This window comes from Oncorhynchus mykiss, chromosome 7, assembly GCF_013265735.2.
Source record: "Oncorhynchus mykiss isolate Arlee chromosome 7, USDA_OmykA_1.1, whole genome shotgun sequence".
Lineage (NCBI taxonomy): Eukaryota > Metazoa > Chordata > Actinopteri > Salmoniformes > Salmonidae > Oncorhynchus > Oncorhynchus mykiss.
Window position 1 is genome coordinate 11,487,009 of NC_048571.1, and position 14,201 is coordinate 11,501,209.

The 14,201-nt window shown below is 50.1% G+C and overlaps 2 protein-coding genes across 23 annotated transcripts in view; one reads left to right on the forward strand and one right to left on the reverse strand.

Annotated features, from left to right (window-relative positions):
* Positions 1–14,201, reverse strand: part of LOC110528832 (peripheral plasma membrane protein CASK) — a 57,105-nt gene that overhangs the window by 18,003 nt on the left and 24,901 nt on the right. For 11 of the 22 annotated variants that reach the window (XM_036982531.1, XM_036982547.1, XM_036982536.1 and 8 more), the window contains exons 6-11: positions 4,396–4,498; positions 4,108–4,286; positions 3,557–3,679; positions 2,629–2,754; positions 2,425–2,524; positions 967–984 (exon numbers count right to left, since the gene is read on the reverse strand). In XM_036982531.1, the coding sequence (XP_036838426.1) occupies positions 967–984; positions 2,425–2,524; positions 2,629–2,754; positions 3,557–3,679; positions 4,108–4,286; positions 4,396–4,498 (649 nt within the window). The remainder of the gene's footprint in view (positions 1–966; positions 985–2,424; positions 2,525–2,628; positions 2,755–3,556; positions 3,680–4,107; positions 4,287–4,395; positions 4,499–14,201) is intronic. The other 11 variants (XM_036982548.1, XM_036982550.1, XM_036982549.1 and 8 more) reach the window with 6 other exon arrangements.
* On the forward strand, positions 9,545–11,859 carry LOC118965246 (probable G-protein coupled receptor 34). The gene is made up of 2 exons (XM_036982552.1): positions 9,545–10,157; positions 10,570–11,859. Exon 2 carries the CDS (start codon positions 10,614–10,616, stop codon positions 11,826–11,828), a length of 1,215 nt encoding a protein of 404 aa, XP_036838447.1. The 5' UTR covers positions 9,545–10,157; positions 10,570–10,613; the 3' UTR covers positions 11,829–11,859.

Below are 14,201 nucleotides of genomic sequence, written 5' to 3' on the forward strand. Positions count from 1 at the left end.
CACACAGAGAGACAACGCGCGCACACACACAGCGACAGCACGCACACACACACACACACACACAGACACCGCACACAGACACTGCACACACACACAGAGACACCGCATACACACACAGTAGACACCGCACACACACACACACACAGAGACAACGCACACAGAGACACCGCACACACACACACACACAGAGCCACCGCGCACACACACACACAGACACACCGCACACAGACAGAGACAGAGACACCGCACACACAGCTAGAAACAGAAGGTGTCAGACTAGAGTACCTGCTACATGCAGCAAAAGCAACAGAGAGACGCAGAACAGAACAGAACAGGTATGTCCCATCATCAATATGACAGATTAGACAGAAAGGAAGAATAAACCATATCACATGGGATGGAGATAATGGTATGGAGGTCAGGTCATGTGATTGGTTAGTTCAGGTTAGTGAAGGTTAGTGAAGGTTAGTGAAGGTTAGTGAAGGTTAGTGAAGGCTGGATCTAGAGATTGTATGGAAGACTAGAGTTAGTTGCCATGCTGCTTGTATAACATAGAAAAACACTTCACACATAACAAGAGGTTTGAAGACTGAACACTCAGTTTGTCCTCCAAGGCCATGACAGGTCCAGATTGCACACGCCACTGACAACGGTTGTGATTGGATCAAATGGAAGCCGTGCAGGCGCGCGTCCACCTCATTAGCTGTCGGTGGTGAGTGACATCACAATGCACACAGAGTCTACTTCCCAATACTTCTGATTGGCTTTCTGTCCATCTCAGCTTGGAGTTCAATTCACCCCAATCCACTGACACCGAGTCAGATACTGTTTCAAATAGGTAAGGAAGCTGTTTTAGAGTATTGGGACGTGAGTCATCAAGGGTGCTACGAGGGAGGGGGGAGGGTAGTTTAATAGATGGTGATGATGTCATGATGTCACACCAGGAAGCTACCTGGGGATACCTACTTTCAGCGGCTAGCAGTCCTACAGAGAGCGCCGCATTGAAACACCACCACAGAGAAGACAATAGAGAGGAAAGATTCAGCAGACAAGAGAAAGAGAGGAAAGATTCAGCAGACAAGAGAAAGAGAGGAAAGATTCAGCAGACAAGAGAAAGAGAGGAAAGATTCAGCAGACAAGAGAAAGAGAGGAAAGATTCAGCAGACAAGAGAAAGAGAGAAAAGAGGAGGCCAGGAAGAATGAAAGACAGACAGACAGAGAGACAGAGAGACAGAGAGACAGAGAGTAAGCAAAAGGCAGAGGCTGTGTTGACTCTAGAAGAGTCTGGAGCTGTAGGTATCTGGCTAAAGTCTCAAAGATGCCATTTGGAGGAAAATAGGTAATTTACTCGTACACTGCTCTGCCCCCTCCTCTCCAACACACACAGCCACACCCCACAGGAAAGTGAATTCCAACCCTAAGCATTTTCTTTTTTTAAACAAGGGCAGAAAGTCACAAAACGCAGAGTGATGCAATGAGGCTGTCTGGTCTCATAAGAGGAAGACCAGACTATCACCTATATTGTCTCCAATGCTTTTTCTATGACTCACTTGGACTCTGTACTGCTCCAATTTCTACTAAAGTTTGTCAAATGTTTTCATCCTGAAAAGTGGTCACGTCACACCATCTGTTGTGTAGACCCAGCTACACGCCTTAATCCCACATGCACGGGAAGGATAGGCACCGTTTCATTTGACCATTTTAGACGGAGCCTATTAAAAAGGCCTCTAACGAGACCTACAAAACAGATGGCGTGGGACACGCCCTTATCACAACATTACAGCCCTTTTGTTAGGTCTGAGAACATCTGACAAACATAGCATTCAGAGCAGTAGGCTATTTGACAGAGAGGGCAGCAGGTAGTACATAGACTCTTTGTTCCCCCGTTGATAACATCCATAGGGAGTGACAGTGCACCCCGAGACAGAGACAGGGAAGTGAGGGCATTGGGCAACGCTAGCCTGGACACTTCTGTTTCCTTTTCCCAGCAATCAGGGGGATTTATAGGCTAGCACAGGGACCAGGGCCTGAATGTTCCACTGCTGTTCTGATCTGAACACTGGATTGGATGTGTGGTTAGCTACTGACTATCTGTCATCTGATTACCAGGAAATTAGATAACGTTGAGGCTTGGTTGAGGTTGAGGAGCTTACAACAGTGATAAAAAGGTAAAATCATCATTATCGGTCTTACATGATGAGAATCCTTTTCTGTTACCACAGAAGTTGGCTATAGTTGTAGAAAACTATGAGAAGTCAAAAATGTGCAACATCGTCAGGGGTGTGCTTCAGGACTACCCGTGGGACAATGAGCTAGCAACACAAACCACGTAAGCGATTGTTGCCATGACATCCGTTCCCCTGACACAGCTCGGCTTGGGTGTTGACGTGGGAACGGCAACAGGAGGAGAGGGGCGGGTCTTACCTGAGGAGGTGGGGTCTTCAGAGAAGTCAGGCATCTCCTCTGGTGGGTCTCCGTAGAAGGAGTTAAACTTGTGGCTGGAGACAGCAGCCAACACTGCCCCCTACGACACAACACAAGGAACAGGAATGTATTGACTGATTGATTGAAGAGCATCAATGGTGTGTGTGTGTGTGTGTGTGTGTGTGTGTGTGTGTGTGTGTGTACCTTGAGCTTCCTCCTTGCATTAAACTTCCTCAGCTGCTCCACCGTCTCTGGCAGGTGGATCTTGTAGGCATACCTGTCCCTCTCCTGGAGGGAGAACACACAGAGAGGTGAATACCTGTCCCTCTCCTGGAGGGAGAACACACAGAGAGGTGAATACCTGTCCCTCACAGACAGGTGAATACTTGTCCCTCACAGACAGGTGAATACTTGTCCCTCACAGACAGGTGAATACTTGTCCCTCACAGACAGGTGAATACTTGTCCCTCAGACAAGTGAATACTTGTCCCTCACAGACAGGTGAATACTTTTCCCTCACAGACAGGTGAATACCTGTCCCTCACAGACAGGTGAATACTTTTCCCTCACAGACAGGTGAATGAATACCTGTCCCTCACAGACAGGTGAATACTTGTCCCTCACAGACAGGTGAATACTTGTTTCTCACAGACAGGTGAATACTTGTTTCTCACAGACAGGTGAATACTTTTCCCTCACAGACAGGTGAATACCTGTCCCTCACAGACAGGTGAATACTTTTCCCTCACAGACAGGTGAATGAATACCTGTCCCTCACAGACAGGTGAATACTTGTCCCTCACAGACAGGTGAATACTTGTTTCTCACAGACAGGTGAATACCACACTAATAAAGGCAAAACACTACAACACAGGTTCCACTCAATAAAGTGGACTGTATTCTCTGGGTTGTGAAAGTAGCTGATGCAGGGCGCCGTCTCCTGACAGGGAGGAAGTTATGAGGAAACCACAACTAACCCAGTGTTAGTTTCACATCTGGTTATAATCATGTGTTACAGTTGGGGTTAAGTGTGTGTCTGCATATTCAGCATCTTGCAGACAGGGCTTTTAGTGTGTGTGTGCATGCATGTGAATGTGTGTGTGTATCAGTGTGTCTGCATGTTAGTTCCCACCTTAAGCCAGGGGTGGTTGAGGGCTTCGTAGACAGTGATCCTCTCTGCGGGGTCCAGCATCAGCATGCGACGCACCAGGTCCTTGGCACTCTCTGAGATGTGGCTCCACTGGCGTGGGTTCATCTAGAGGGGAGGGTCACACACACACACGCTCTCAGATGGATGTAGGGCTGCAGCACCCGAGGGTATGCCAGATACGTTTATCACCTTGGGCACAGTATATACCTGGAGCTTTTTAACCTAGCTATAGATATAGATGGAAGGTTGCCATGTACCCCACACCAGGCCCAGAAGACAGAATGAGGACTGTTTTACATGGTACATTCTGAATACTCTGTATGGGCCTCAATAAGGCCTTGATGGAAATGCAACTTTCCAAGCCGTAGCTTGTGGTTGTTAACCACGTGCAATGACCCGCTACTGCAGGTTTCACACCCACCCATTTATTTGCTTTGTAGTTGGTTAGTGTGTGTGTGTGTGTGTGTGTGTGTGTGTGTGTGTGTGTGTGTGTGTGTGTGTGTGTTAGAGGGCAGTTTTGGAAAATCAACTACTACCTTATATTTCCCCTTAATGATAGCCTCAAACAGGCGTTCCTTGGTACCGTAGAAGGGCAGGCAGCCAGACAGCAGGATGAACAGGATGACTCCACAGCCCCACACGTCGACAGGCTTCCCATACGGCTCTCTCTTCACCACCTCTGGGGCCATGAAGTGGGGCGTGCCTACTCGACCTGGGGAGGAATGGGGGGTTAGGGTGTGGGTTTACACAGAGATACGAGAGAGAGAGAGAGTGAGAGGAGAGAATGACAAATACACAGTCCCAGAGTGAATATAGAGTACCTCCTGCCACCAGGCCTGATTCTCCTAGTTGTATGGCCACTCCAAACCCCCCCAGCTTGACAGGAGCGGAGTTCTCCTTAGAGGCCAGCAGGACACAGTGAGGCTACAAGACAGGGACACAGAGAGAGAGAGAGAGACACACAGAGAGAGACACAGAGAGAGACACAGAGAGAGATGGAGGGATTGGGTTCAAGCTTCATAAAAAAAGTGCTCCATTTTGTACCATCCTATTGTAGTAAAACCTTGGTAGTGCTGGACCTAAAGGGTTCCTAGACGGGACAAAGGCTGAGGGCTACTTGCTTTACTGCAGAAACACTCCAACTGATAGCGAAGAGGAGAAAGGAGAAAGGAGGAAGACGACACTGGAAAGATAGAGAGAACACCAGAGAAAGGAGGAAGAGAGGAAACAGGAGAACATAGAGAGAAGAAGAGATGGAGGATGAGGAGCAGAGCGCAGCGCTTGAGTACGTAACAGTCAGGGTATGTGGTCTCACAGCGTTGGAGTACGTGACAGTCAGGGTATGTGGTCTCACAGCGCTGGGAGTACGTGACAGTCAGGGTATGTGGTCTCACAGCGTTGCGGTACGTGACTGTCAGGGTGTGTGGTCTCACAGCGTTGAAGTACGTGACTGTCAGGGTATGTGGTCTCACAGCGTTGAAGTACGTGACAGTCAGGGTATGTGGTCTCACAGCGTTGAAGTACGTGACAGTCAGGGTGTGTGGTCTCACAGCGTTGAGGTACGTGACAGTCAGGGTGTGTGGTCTCACAGCGTTGGAGTACGTGACTGTCAGGGTGTGTGGTCTCACAGCGTTGGAGTACGTGACTGTCAGGGTGTGTGGTCTCACAGTGTTGGAGTACGTGAAAGTCAGGGTATGTGGTCTCACAGCGTTGGAGTACGTGACTGTCAGGGTGTGTGGTCTCACAGCGTTGGAGTACGTGAAAGTCAGGGTATGTGGTCTCACAGCGTTGGAGTACGTGACAGTCAGGGTATGTGGTCTCACAGCGTTGGAGTACGTGACAGTCAGGGTATGTGGTCTCACAGCGTTGGAGTACGTGACTGTCAGGGTATGTGGTCTCACAGCATTGGAGTACGTGACTGTTAGGGTGTGTGGTCTCACAGCGTTGGAGTACGTGACTGTCAGGGTATGTGGTCTCACAGCGTTGGAGTACGTGACTGTCAGGGTATGTGGTCTCAGCGCTGGGAGTACGTCACAGTCATGGTATGTGGTCTCACAGCGTTGAAGTACGTGACAGTCAGGGTATGTGGTCTCACAGCGTTGAAGTATGTGACAGTCAGGGTGTGTGGTCTCACAGCGTTGAAGTACGTGACAGTCAGGGTGTGTGGTCTCACAGCGTTGGAGTACGTGACTGTCAGGGTGTGTGGTCTCACAGCGTTGGAGTATGTGACTGTCAGGGTGTGTGGTCTCACAGCGTTGGAGTATGTGACTGTCAGGGTGTGGTCTCAGCGCTGGGAGTACGTGACAGTCAGGGTATGTAGTCTCACAGCGTTGGAGTACGTGACTGTCATGTATGTGGTCTCACAGCGTTGAAGTATGTGACAGTCAGGGTGTGTGGTCTCACAGCGCTGGGAGTACGTGACAGTCAGGGTATGTAGTCTCACAGCGTTGGAGTACGTGACAGTCAGGGTGTGTGGTCTCACAGCGCTGGGAGTACGTGACAGTCAGGGTATGTGGTCTCACAGCGCTGGGAGTACGTGACAGTCAGGGTATGTAGTCTCACAGCGTTGGAGTACGTGACAGTCAGGGTATGTGGTCTCACAGCGCTGGGAGTACGTGACAGTCAGGGTATGTGGTCTCACAGCGCTGGGAGTACGTGACAGTCAGGGTGTGTGGTCTCACAGCGCTGGGAGTACGTGACAGTCAGGGTATGTGGTCTCACAGCGCTGGGAGTACGTGACTGTCATGTATGTGGTCTCACAGCGTTGAAGTATGTGACAGTCAGGGTATGTGGTCTCACAGCGCTGGGAGTACGTGACAGTCATGGTATGTGGTCTCACAGCGCTGGGAGTACGTGACAGTCAGGGTATGTGGTCTCACAGCGCTGGGAGTACGTGACTGTCAGGGTATGTGGTCTCACAGCGTTGGAGTACGTGACAGTCATGGTATGTGGTCTCACAGCGCTGGGAGTACGTGACAGTCAGGGTATGTGGTCTCACAGCGCTGGGAGTACGTGACAGTCAGGGTATGTGGTCTCACAGCGCTGGGAGTACGTGACAGTCAGGGTGTGTGGTCTCACAGCGTTGGAGTATGTGACTGTCAGGGTGTGTGGTCTCACAGCGTTGGAGTATGTGACTGTCAGGGTGTGGTCTCAGCGCTGGGAGTACGTGACAGTCAGGGTATGTAGTCTCACAGCGTTGGAGTACGTGACTGTCATGTATGTGGTCTCACAGCGTTGAAGTATGTGACAGTCAGGGTGTGTGGTCTCACAGCGCTGGGAGTACGTGACAGTCAGGGTATGTAGTCTCACAGCGTTGGAGTACGTGACAGTCAGGGTGTGTGGTCTCACAGCGCTGGGAGTACGTGACAGTCAGGGTATGTGGTCTCACAGCGCTGGGAGTACGTGACAGTCAGGGTATGTAGTCTCACAGCGTTGGAGTACGTGACAGTCAGGGTATGTGGTCTCACAGCGCTGGGAGTACGTGACAGTCAGGGTATGTGGTCTCACAGCGCTGGGAGTACGTGACAGTCAGGGTATGTAGTCTCACAGCGTTGGAGTACGTGACAGTCAGGGTGTGTGGTCTCACAGCGCTGGGAGTACGTGACAGTCAGGGTATGTGGTCTCACAGCGCTGGGAGTACGTGACTGTCATGTATGTGGTCTCACAGCGTTGAAGTATGTGACAGTCAGGGTATGTGGTCTCACAGCGCTGGGAGTACGTGACAGTCATGGTATGTGGTCTCACAGCGCTGGGAGTACGTGACAGTCAGGGTATGTGGTCTCACAGCGCTGGGAGTACATGACTGTCAGGGTATGTGGTCTCACAGCGTTGGAGTACGTGACAGTCATGGTATGTGGTCTCACAGCGCTGGGAGTACGTGACAGTCAGGGTATGTGGTCTCACAGCGCTGGGAGTACGTGACAGTCAGGGTATGTGGTCTCACAGCGCTGGGAGTACGTGACAGTCATGGTGTGTGGTCTCACAGCGCTGGGAGTACGTGACTGTCAGGGTATGTGGTCTCACAGCGTTGGAGTACGTGACTGTCATGTATGTGGTCTCACAGCGTTGGAGTACGTGACAGTCATGGTATGTGGTCTCACAGCGCTGGGAGTACGTGACTGTCAGGGTATGTGGTCTCACAGCGTTGGGAGTACGTGACTGTCAGGGTATGTGGTCTCACAGCGTTGGAGTACGTGACTGTCAGGGTATGTGGTCTCACAGCGTTGAAGTATGTGACAGTCAGGGTATGTGGTCTCACAGCGTTGAAGTATGTGACAGTCAGGGTATGTGGTCTCACAGCGTTGAAGTATGTGACAGTCAGGGTATGTGGTCTCACAGCGCTGGGAGTACGTGACTGTCAGGGTATGTGGTCTCACAGCGCTGGGAGTACGTGACAGTCATGGTATGTGGTCTCACAGCGTTGGAGTACGTGACTGTCAGGGTATGTGGTCTCACAGCGTTGGAGTATGTGACTGTCAGGGTGTGTGGTCTCACAGCGCTGGGAGTACGTGACAGTCAGGGTATGTAGTCTCACAGCGTTGGAGTACGTGACTGTCATGTATGTGGTCTCACAGCGTTGAAGTATGTGACAGTCAGGGTATGTGGTCTCACAGCGCTGGGAGTACGTGACAGTCAGGGTATGTGGTCTCACAGCGCTGGGAGTACGTGACAGTCAGGGTATGTGGTCTCACAGCGTTGGAGTACGTGACTGTCAGGGTATGTGGTCTCACAGCATTGGAGTACGTGACAGTCAGGGTGTGTGGTCTCACAGCATTGGAGTACGTGACAGTCAGGGTGTGTGGTCTCACAGCGTTGGAGTACGTGACAGTCAGGGTATGTGGTCTCAGCGCTGGGAGTACGTCACAGTCATGGTATGTGGTCTCACAGCGTTGAAGTACGTGACAGTCAGGGTATGTGGTCTCACAGCGTTGAAGTACGTGACAGTCAGGGTGTGTGGTCTCACAGCGTTGGAGTACGTGACTGTCAGGGTGTGTGGTCTCACAGCGTTGGAGTATGTGACTGTCAGGGTGTGTGGTCTCACAGCGTTGGAGTATGTGACTGTCAGGGTGTGGTCTCAGCGCTGGGAGTACGTGACAGTCAGGGTATGTAGTCTCACAGCGTTGGAGTACGTGACTGTCATGTATGTGGTCTCACAGCGTTGAAGTATGTGACAGTCAGGGTATGTGGTCTCACAGCGCTGGGAGTACGTGACTGTCATGGTATGTGGTCTCACAGCGTTGAAGTATGTGACAGTCAGGGTATGTGGTCTCACAGCGCTGGGAGTACGTGACAGTCAGGGTATGTAGTCTCACAGCGTTGAAGTATGTGACAGTCAGGGTGTGTGGTCTCACAGCGTTGGAGTATGTGACAGTCAGGGTATGTGGTCTCACAGCGCTGGGAGTACGTGACAGTCAGGGTATGTAGTCTCACAGCGTTGGAGTACGTGACTGTCATGTATGTGGTCTCACAGCGTTGAAGTATGTGACAGTCAGGGTATGTGGTCTCACAGCGCTGGGAGTACGTGACAGTCATGGTATGTGGTCTCACAGCGTTGGAGTACGTGACTGTCAGGGTATGTGGTCTCACAGCGTTGGAGTATGTGACTGTCAGGGTGTGTGGTCTCACAGCGCTGGGAGTACGTGACAGTCAGGGTATGTAGTCTCACAGCGTTGGAGTACGTGACTGTCATGTATGTGGTCTCACAGCGTTGAAGTATGTGACAGTCAGGGTATGTAGTCTCACAGCGCTGGGAGTACGTGACAGTCAGGGTATGTGGTCTCACAGCGTTGGAGTACGTGACTGTCAGGGTATGTGGTCTCACAGCATTGGAGTACGTGACAGTCAGGGTGTGTGGTCTCACAGCATTGGAGTACGTGACAGTCAGGGTGTGTGGTCTCACAGCGTTGGAGTACGTGACAGTCAGGGTGTGTGGTCTCACAGCGTTGGAGTACGTGACAGTCAGAGTATGTGGTCACAGCGTTGGGAGTATGTGACAGTCAGGGTATGTGGTCTCACAGCGTTGGAGTATGTGACTGTCAGGGTATGTGGTCTCACAGCGTTGGGAGTACGTGACTGTCAGGGTATGTGGTCTCACAGCGTTGGAGTACGTGACATTCAGGGTATGTGGTCTCACAGCGCTGGGAGTATGTGACAGTCATGGTATGTGGTCTCACAGCGCTGGTTTCCTGCCCTACTCTGCACTTCACTTCACACTGGAGGGGGAGGATGGGTTCTGACGGCTGCTAACAGCTGAAAAGGGGTGGTTGGGGGAGGCGTGAGAGAAGAACATCTCGAGGCACAGAGAGAGAGGACCAGAGAGAGGAAGAGAGAGGAGGAAAGAGAGCGAGAGTGAGAGAAGGGAGGAGAGCTCAGAGTAACAGACTCATACTTTTGAGCAAAAGAGACAAAGAAAAAAGTGTGTAGGAGAGTAACCAGAGAAGTCCCAACACGATCCCACTGAACCTAACAACCAAGGGACAGTAGGATCAGGGGCTGTTAAAGGATATGTAACGACACACACATTCTGGACAGTGGACAGTCAAACTACAGCTGCAGAGTCTCTGACATGGAGGGAATCTGGATGGTGAGTGAGATCCTGTCTTAATAAAGACATCAGTGAACCTGTGTGTGTGAATCTGTGAAAACCACAAGGTAGACCATGTTCTTTACTAGGTGGTGAATCCAAGATAGGTCATAGGTACAATACAATAATTGCACTTCAAGTAGTGGTTGATTTTTCATTAGTTATTTTCCTGCTACAGGGGAGTTACTTGAAATACAACATTGTGAAAAGGAAGTGGTAAATGTGGTGACATTTAAAAATAGATTAGTTCTTTGAGTGCTTTTACAGTGTTTTTTCAATGCAAACCGCCAAAGTCCCTTCCTGTTAACAGCCCACTTTTTGTTAATGCATTGACATCTCTCTCTGTTTTTCATCCTTATCAATAAAAACCATCTCTCCACCCCCCGCCTCTCCCTCCCTCTATGTCCCACAGCACTGAAGATCTGCTGGGCCTAAAGACACCCCAGCTTCAACACAATGCCCACTCTGCCCTCCTCCCCCCTTTCCACCTCTTTACCCCTGTCCTCCTCTTCCTTCCCCCTCTCCAATGCCACCTATCCCCCCTTTACCTCCTCCTCTCCAAACCAGACCCTATGTAATCTAGATGACAGTGCCCTGCGCCTCCCCCTGGTCTTCTTCTACTCCATCTTCTTCCTCCTGGGTCTGGTAGGTAATCTCCTGGCCCTGTGGGTCTTCGTCTTCCTCCACTCCAGGAGGAACTCTGTCCGGGTGTTCCTCATCAACGTGGCCATAGCTGACCTGGTGCTCCTGGCCTGCCTTCCCTTCAGAGTCCTCTACCATGCTAACGGCAACCGCTGGGTCCTCGGCCCCCTGGTCTGTAAAGTGGTGGGCAACCTCTTCTACATGAACATGTATATCAGTATCACTCTGCTGGGGTTCATTAGTCTGGATAGGTATGTGAAGCTGAAGGGGCGGGGCGGAGCGGGGAGGGGCCTGGCCAGGAGGCTGAGAGGCGGGGGATGGAGCTGGGTGGCGTGCGGGGCGCTCTGGGGGCTGTCCCTGGCGGCGGCCATGACCATGATCGCCATGTCGGAGGGAAACGAGGAACCTGGGAAGTGTTTCCAGTATAAGCAACGACGTGGGGCGAAGGGGAAGGCTTACTTCAACATGGCTCTGGTGCTGCTGTTCTGGGGGGTGCTCTGCCTGCTGGTGGTCTCCTATGGGAAGATAGCCATGCGCCTCCTCAAGGTGTCCAGGGATAAACCGGACCTCCCCAATGCCCACCGCTACGGTAGCGCCGCCAGGAAGTCCTTCTTCGTGCTCTTCCTGTTCAGCGTCTGCTTCGGACCCTACCACGCCTTCCGCCCATTCTACGTCCTCTCCCAGCTCAGCCAATCCCCATCCTGCGATTACTTGCGCCTGGTGGACAGGACCAATGAGGTCATGTTGTTGTTCTCCGCCTTCAACGCCGTCCTGGACCCTGTGATGTACTTCCTGTTGTCGGGCTCGGTGCGAAAGGCCGCCGTGAAAGCCCTCGGACAGAGCCTCGGCAACCGGCTCCACTTCCTTAACGACGGGACCTCCAACAGCTCGGTATCAGAGTTCAGACGGACCTCTCTGTCCGTTACCTCCCCCAACACTGTCATTAACCCCTCCCATGAGCCCAGGACCAGCCTCTGTCTGATTAGCCCCACCCTCCGCCCAGGCGCAGCCATAGTGGCAAAGCAGTGAATTTACAGACCTCATTGTTTAACTTCATGGACTTTAGCTCTATTTACATTATAATGTATACCATGTCCTCAACAACTGATGCATGTGACAAGGGCCAATGTCTTGAACTAGACTCAGTTTCCAAGAATGGACCTGACCAGATGTCCTGAATCAAAGTGATATACACTACCGTTCAAAAGTTTGGGGTCACTTAGAAATGTCCTTGTTTTTGAAAGAAAAGCACATTTTTTTGTCCATTAAAATAACGTCAAATTGATCAGAAATACAGTGTAGACATTGTTAATGTTGTAAATGACTATTGTAGCTGGAAACAGATTTTTTATGGAAAATCTACATAGGCGTACAGAGGCAAAACCCCAGTCTCAACGCAAAACCCCAGTCTCAACGCAAAACCCCAGTCTCAACGCAAAACCCCAGTCTCAACGCAAAACACCAGTCTCAACGCAAAACCCCAGTCTCAACGCAAAACCCCAGTCTCAACGCAAAACCCCAGTCTCAACGCAAAACACCAGTCTCAACGCAAAACACCAGTCTCAACGCAAAACCCCAGTCTCAACGCAAAACCCCAGTCTCAACGCAAAACCCCAGTCTCAACGCAAAACCCCAGTCTCAACGCAAAACCCCAGTCTCAACGCAAAACACCAGTCTCAACGCAAAACACCAGTCTCAACGCAAAACACCAGTCTCAACGCAAAACACCAGTCTCAACGCAAAACCCCAGTCTCAACGCAAAACCCCAGTCTCAACGCAAAACCCCAGTCTCAACGCAAAACCCCAGTCTCAACGCAAAACCCCAGTCTCAACGCAAAACCCCAGTCTCAACGCAAAACCCCAGTCTCAACGCAAAACCCCAGTCTCAACGCAAAACCCCAGTCTCAACGCAAAACCCCAGTCTCAACGCAAAACACCAGTCTCAACGCAAAACACCAGTCTCAACGCAAAACACCAGTCTCAACGCAAAACCCCAGTCTCAACGCAAAACCCCAGTCTCAACGCAAAACCCCAGTCTCAACGCAAAACCCCAGTCTCAACGCAAAACCCCAGTCTCAACGCAAAACACCAGTCTCAACGCAAAACACCAGTCTCAACGCAAAACCCCAGTCTCAACGCAAAACCCCAGTCTCAACGCAAAACACCAGTCTCAACGCAAAACACCAGTCTCAACGCAAAACACCAGTCTCAACGCAAAACACCAGTCTCAACTAGATAGAGGAACTCTGCACAGAGGAACTCTGCCGAGAAGGTCAGCATCCTGGAGACGCCTCTTCACTGTTGACGTTGAGACTGGTGTTTTGTGGGTACTATTTAATGAAGCTGCCAGTTGAGGACTTGTGAGGCGTCTGTTTCTCAAACTAGACACTTGTCATCTTGCTCAATTGTGCAACCCTTGCAAGAGGGTTTTCTAAATGATCAATTTGACTTTTAAAATGATAAACTTGGATTATCTAACACAACGTGCCATCAAATCAAATCAATATTTATTGGTCACATACACATGGTTAGCAGATGTTAATGTGAGTGTAGCGAAATGCTTGTGCTTCTATTTCCGACTGTGCAGCTATATCTAACATTTACATGTGAGAAGAGTAATGTAGGGTATGTAAACATTATATAAAGTGGAACACAGGAGTGATGGTTACTGATAATGGGTAATGGTACGCCTATGTAGATATTCCATAAAAAATCAGTTGTTTCCAGCTACAATAGTCATTTACAACATTAACAATGTCTACACTGTATTTCTGATCAATTTGATGTTATTTTAATGGACAAAAAAATTGCTTTTCTTTAAAAAACAAGGACATTTCTAAGGGACCCCAAACTTTTGAATGGTAATGTAAATGCCTGTGCCTGTCGGTTAACTAATATTGTCAATAGTATGTGACACAATCATATCTGATATAACGCTGTACAAAGCAAATAAATATATACGATTTAAGCTCACATGTATATATGTCGCCTTCGTGTGAAAACTGAATGGCTGATAAGCATCACATAGTCCCCTCTACTGGTGGTATTAGGTACTACCACTACAGCAGTCTACCACACACCTGCACCATGACACACACACACACACACTCTCTCTCTTACAACCCAAATCACAAGTATTCAAACAGACAAATACACGCACAACAACAAACAAACACATCTTTCATTAAACACTACATACACTCAACACAGGGGGAAGGTGTAACTTTGTGTAAACACACAAACAGACTGACTTACTGACATTGGTATTAACACACACGCAAAAGCTCCCCTTATCCCCTCTGGGAGTCACCAAATGTGTCTGTTTGTGGGCAGGGCTCGCCCCATCTGGTCTGGCATTGTGGCCTACTGTATGTTAGAGAGGAGATCCTATAGTGATCACTG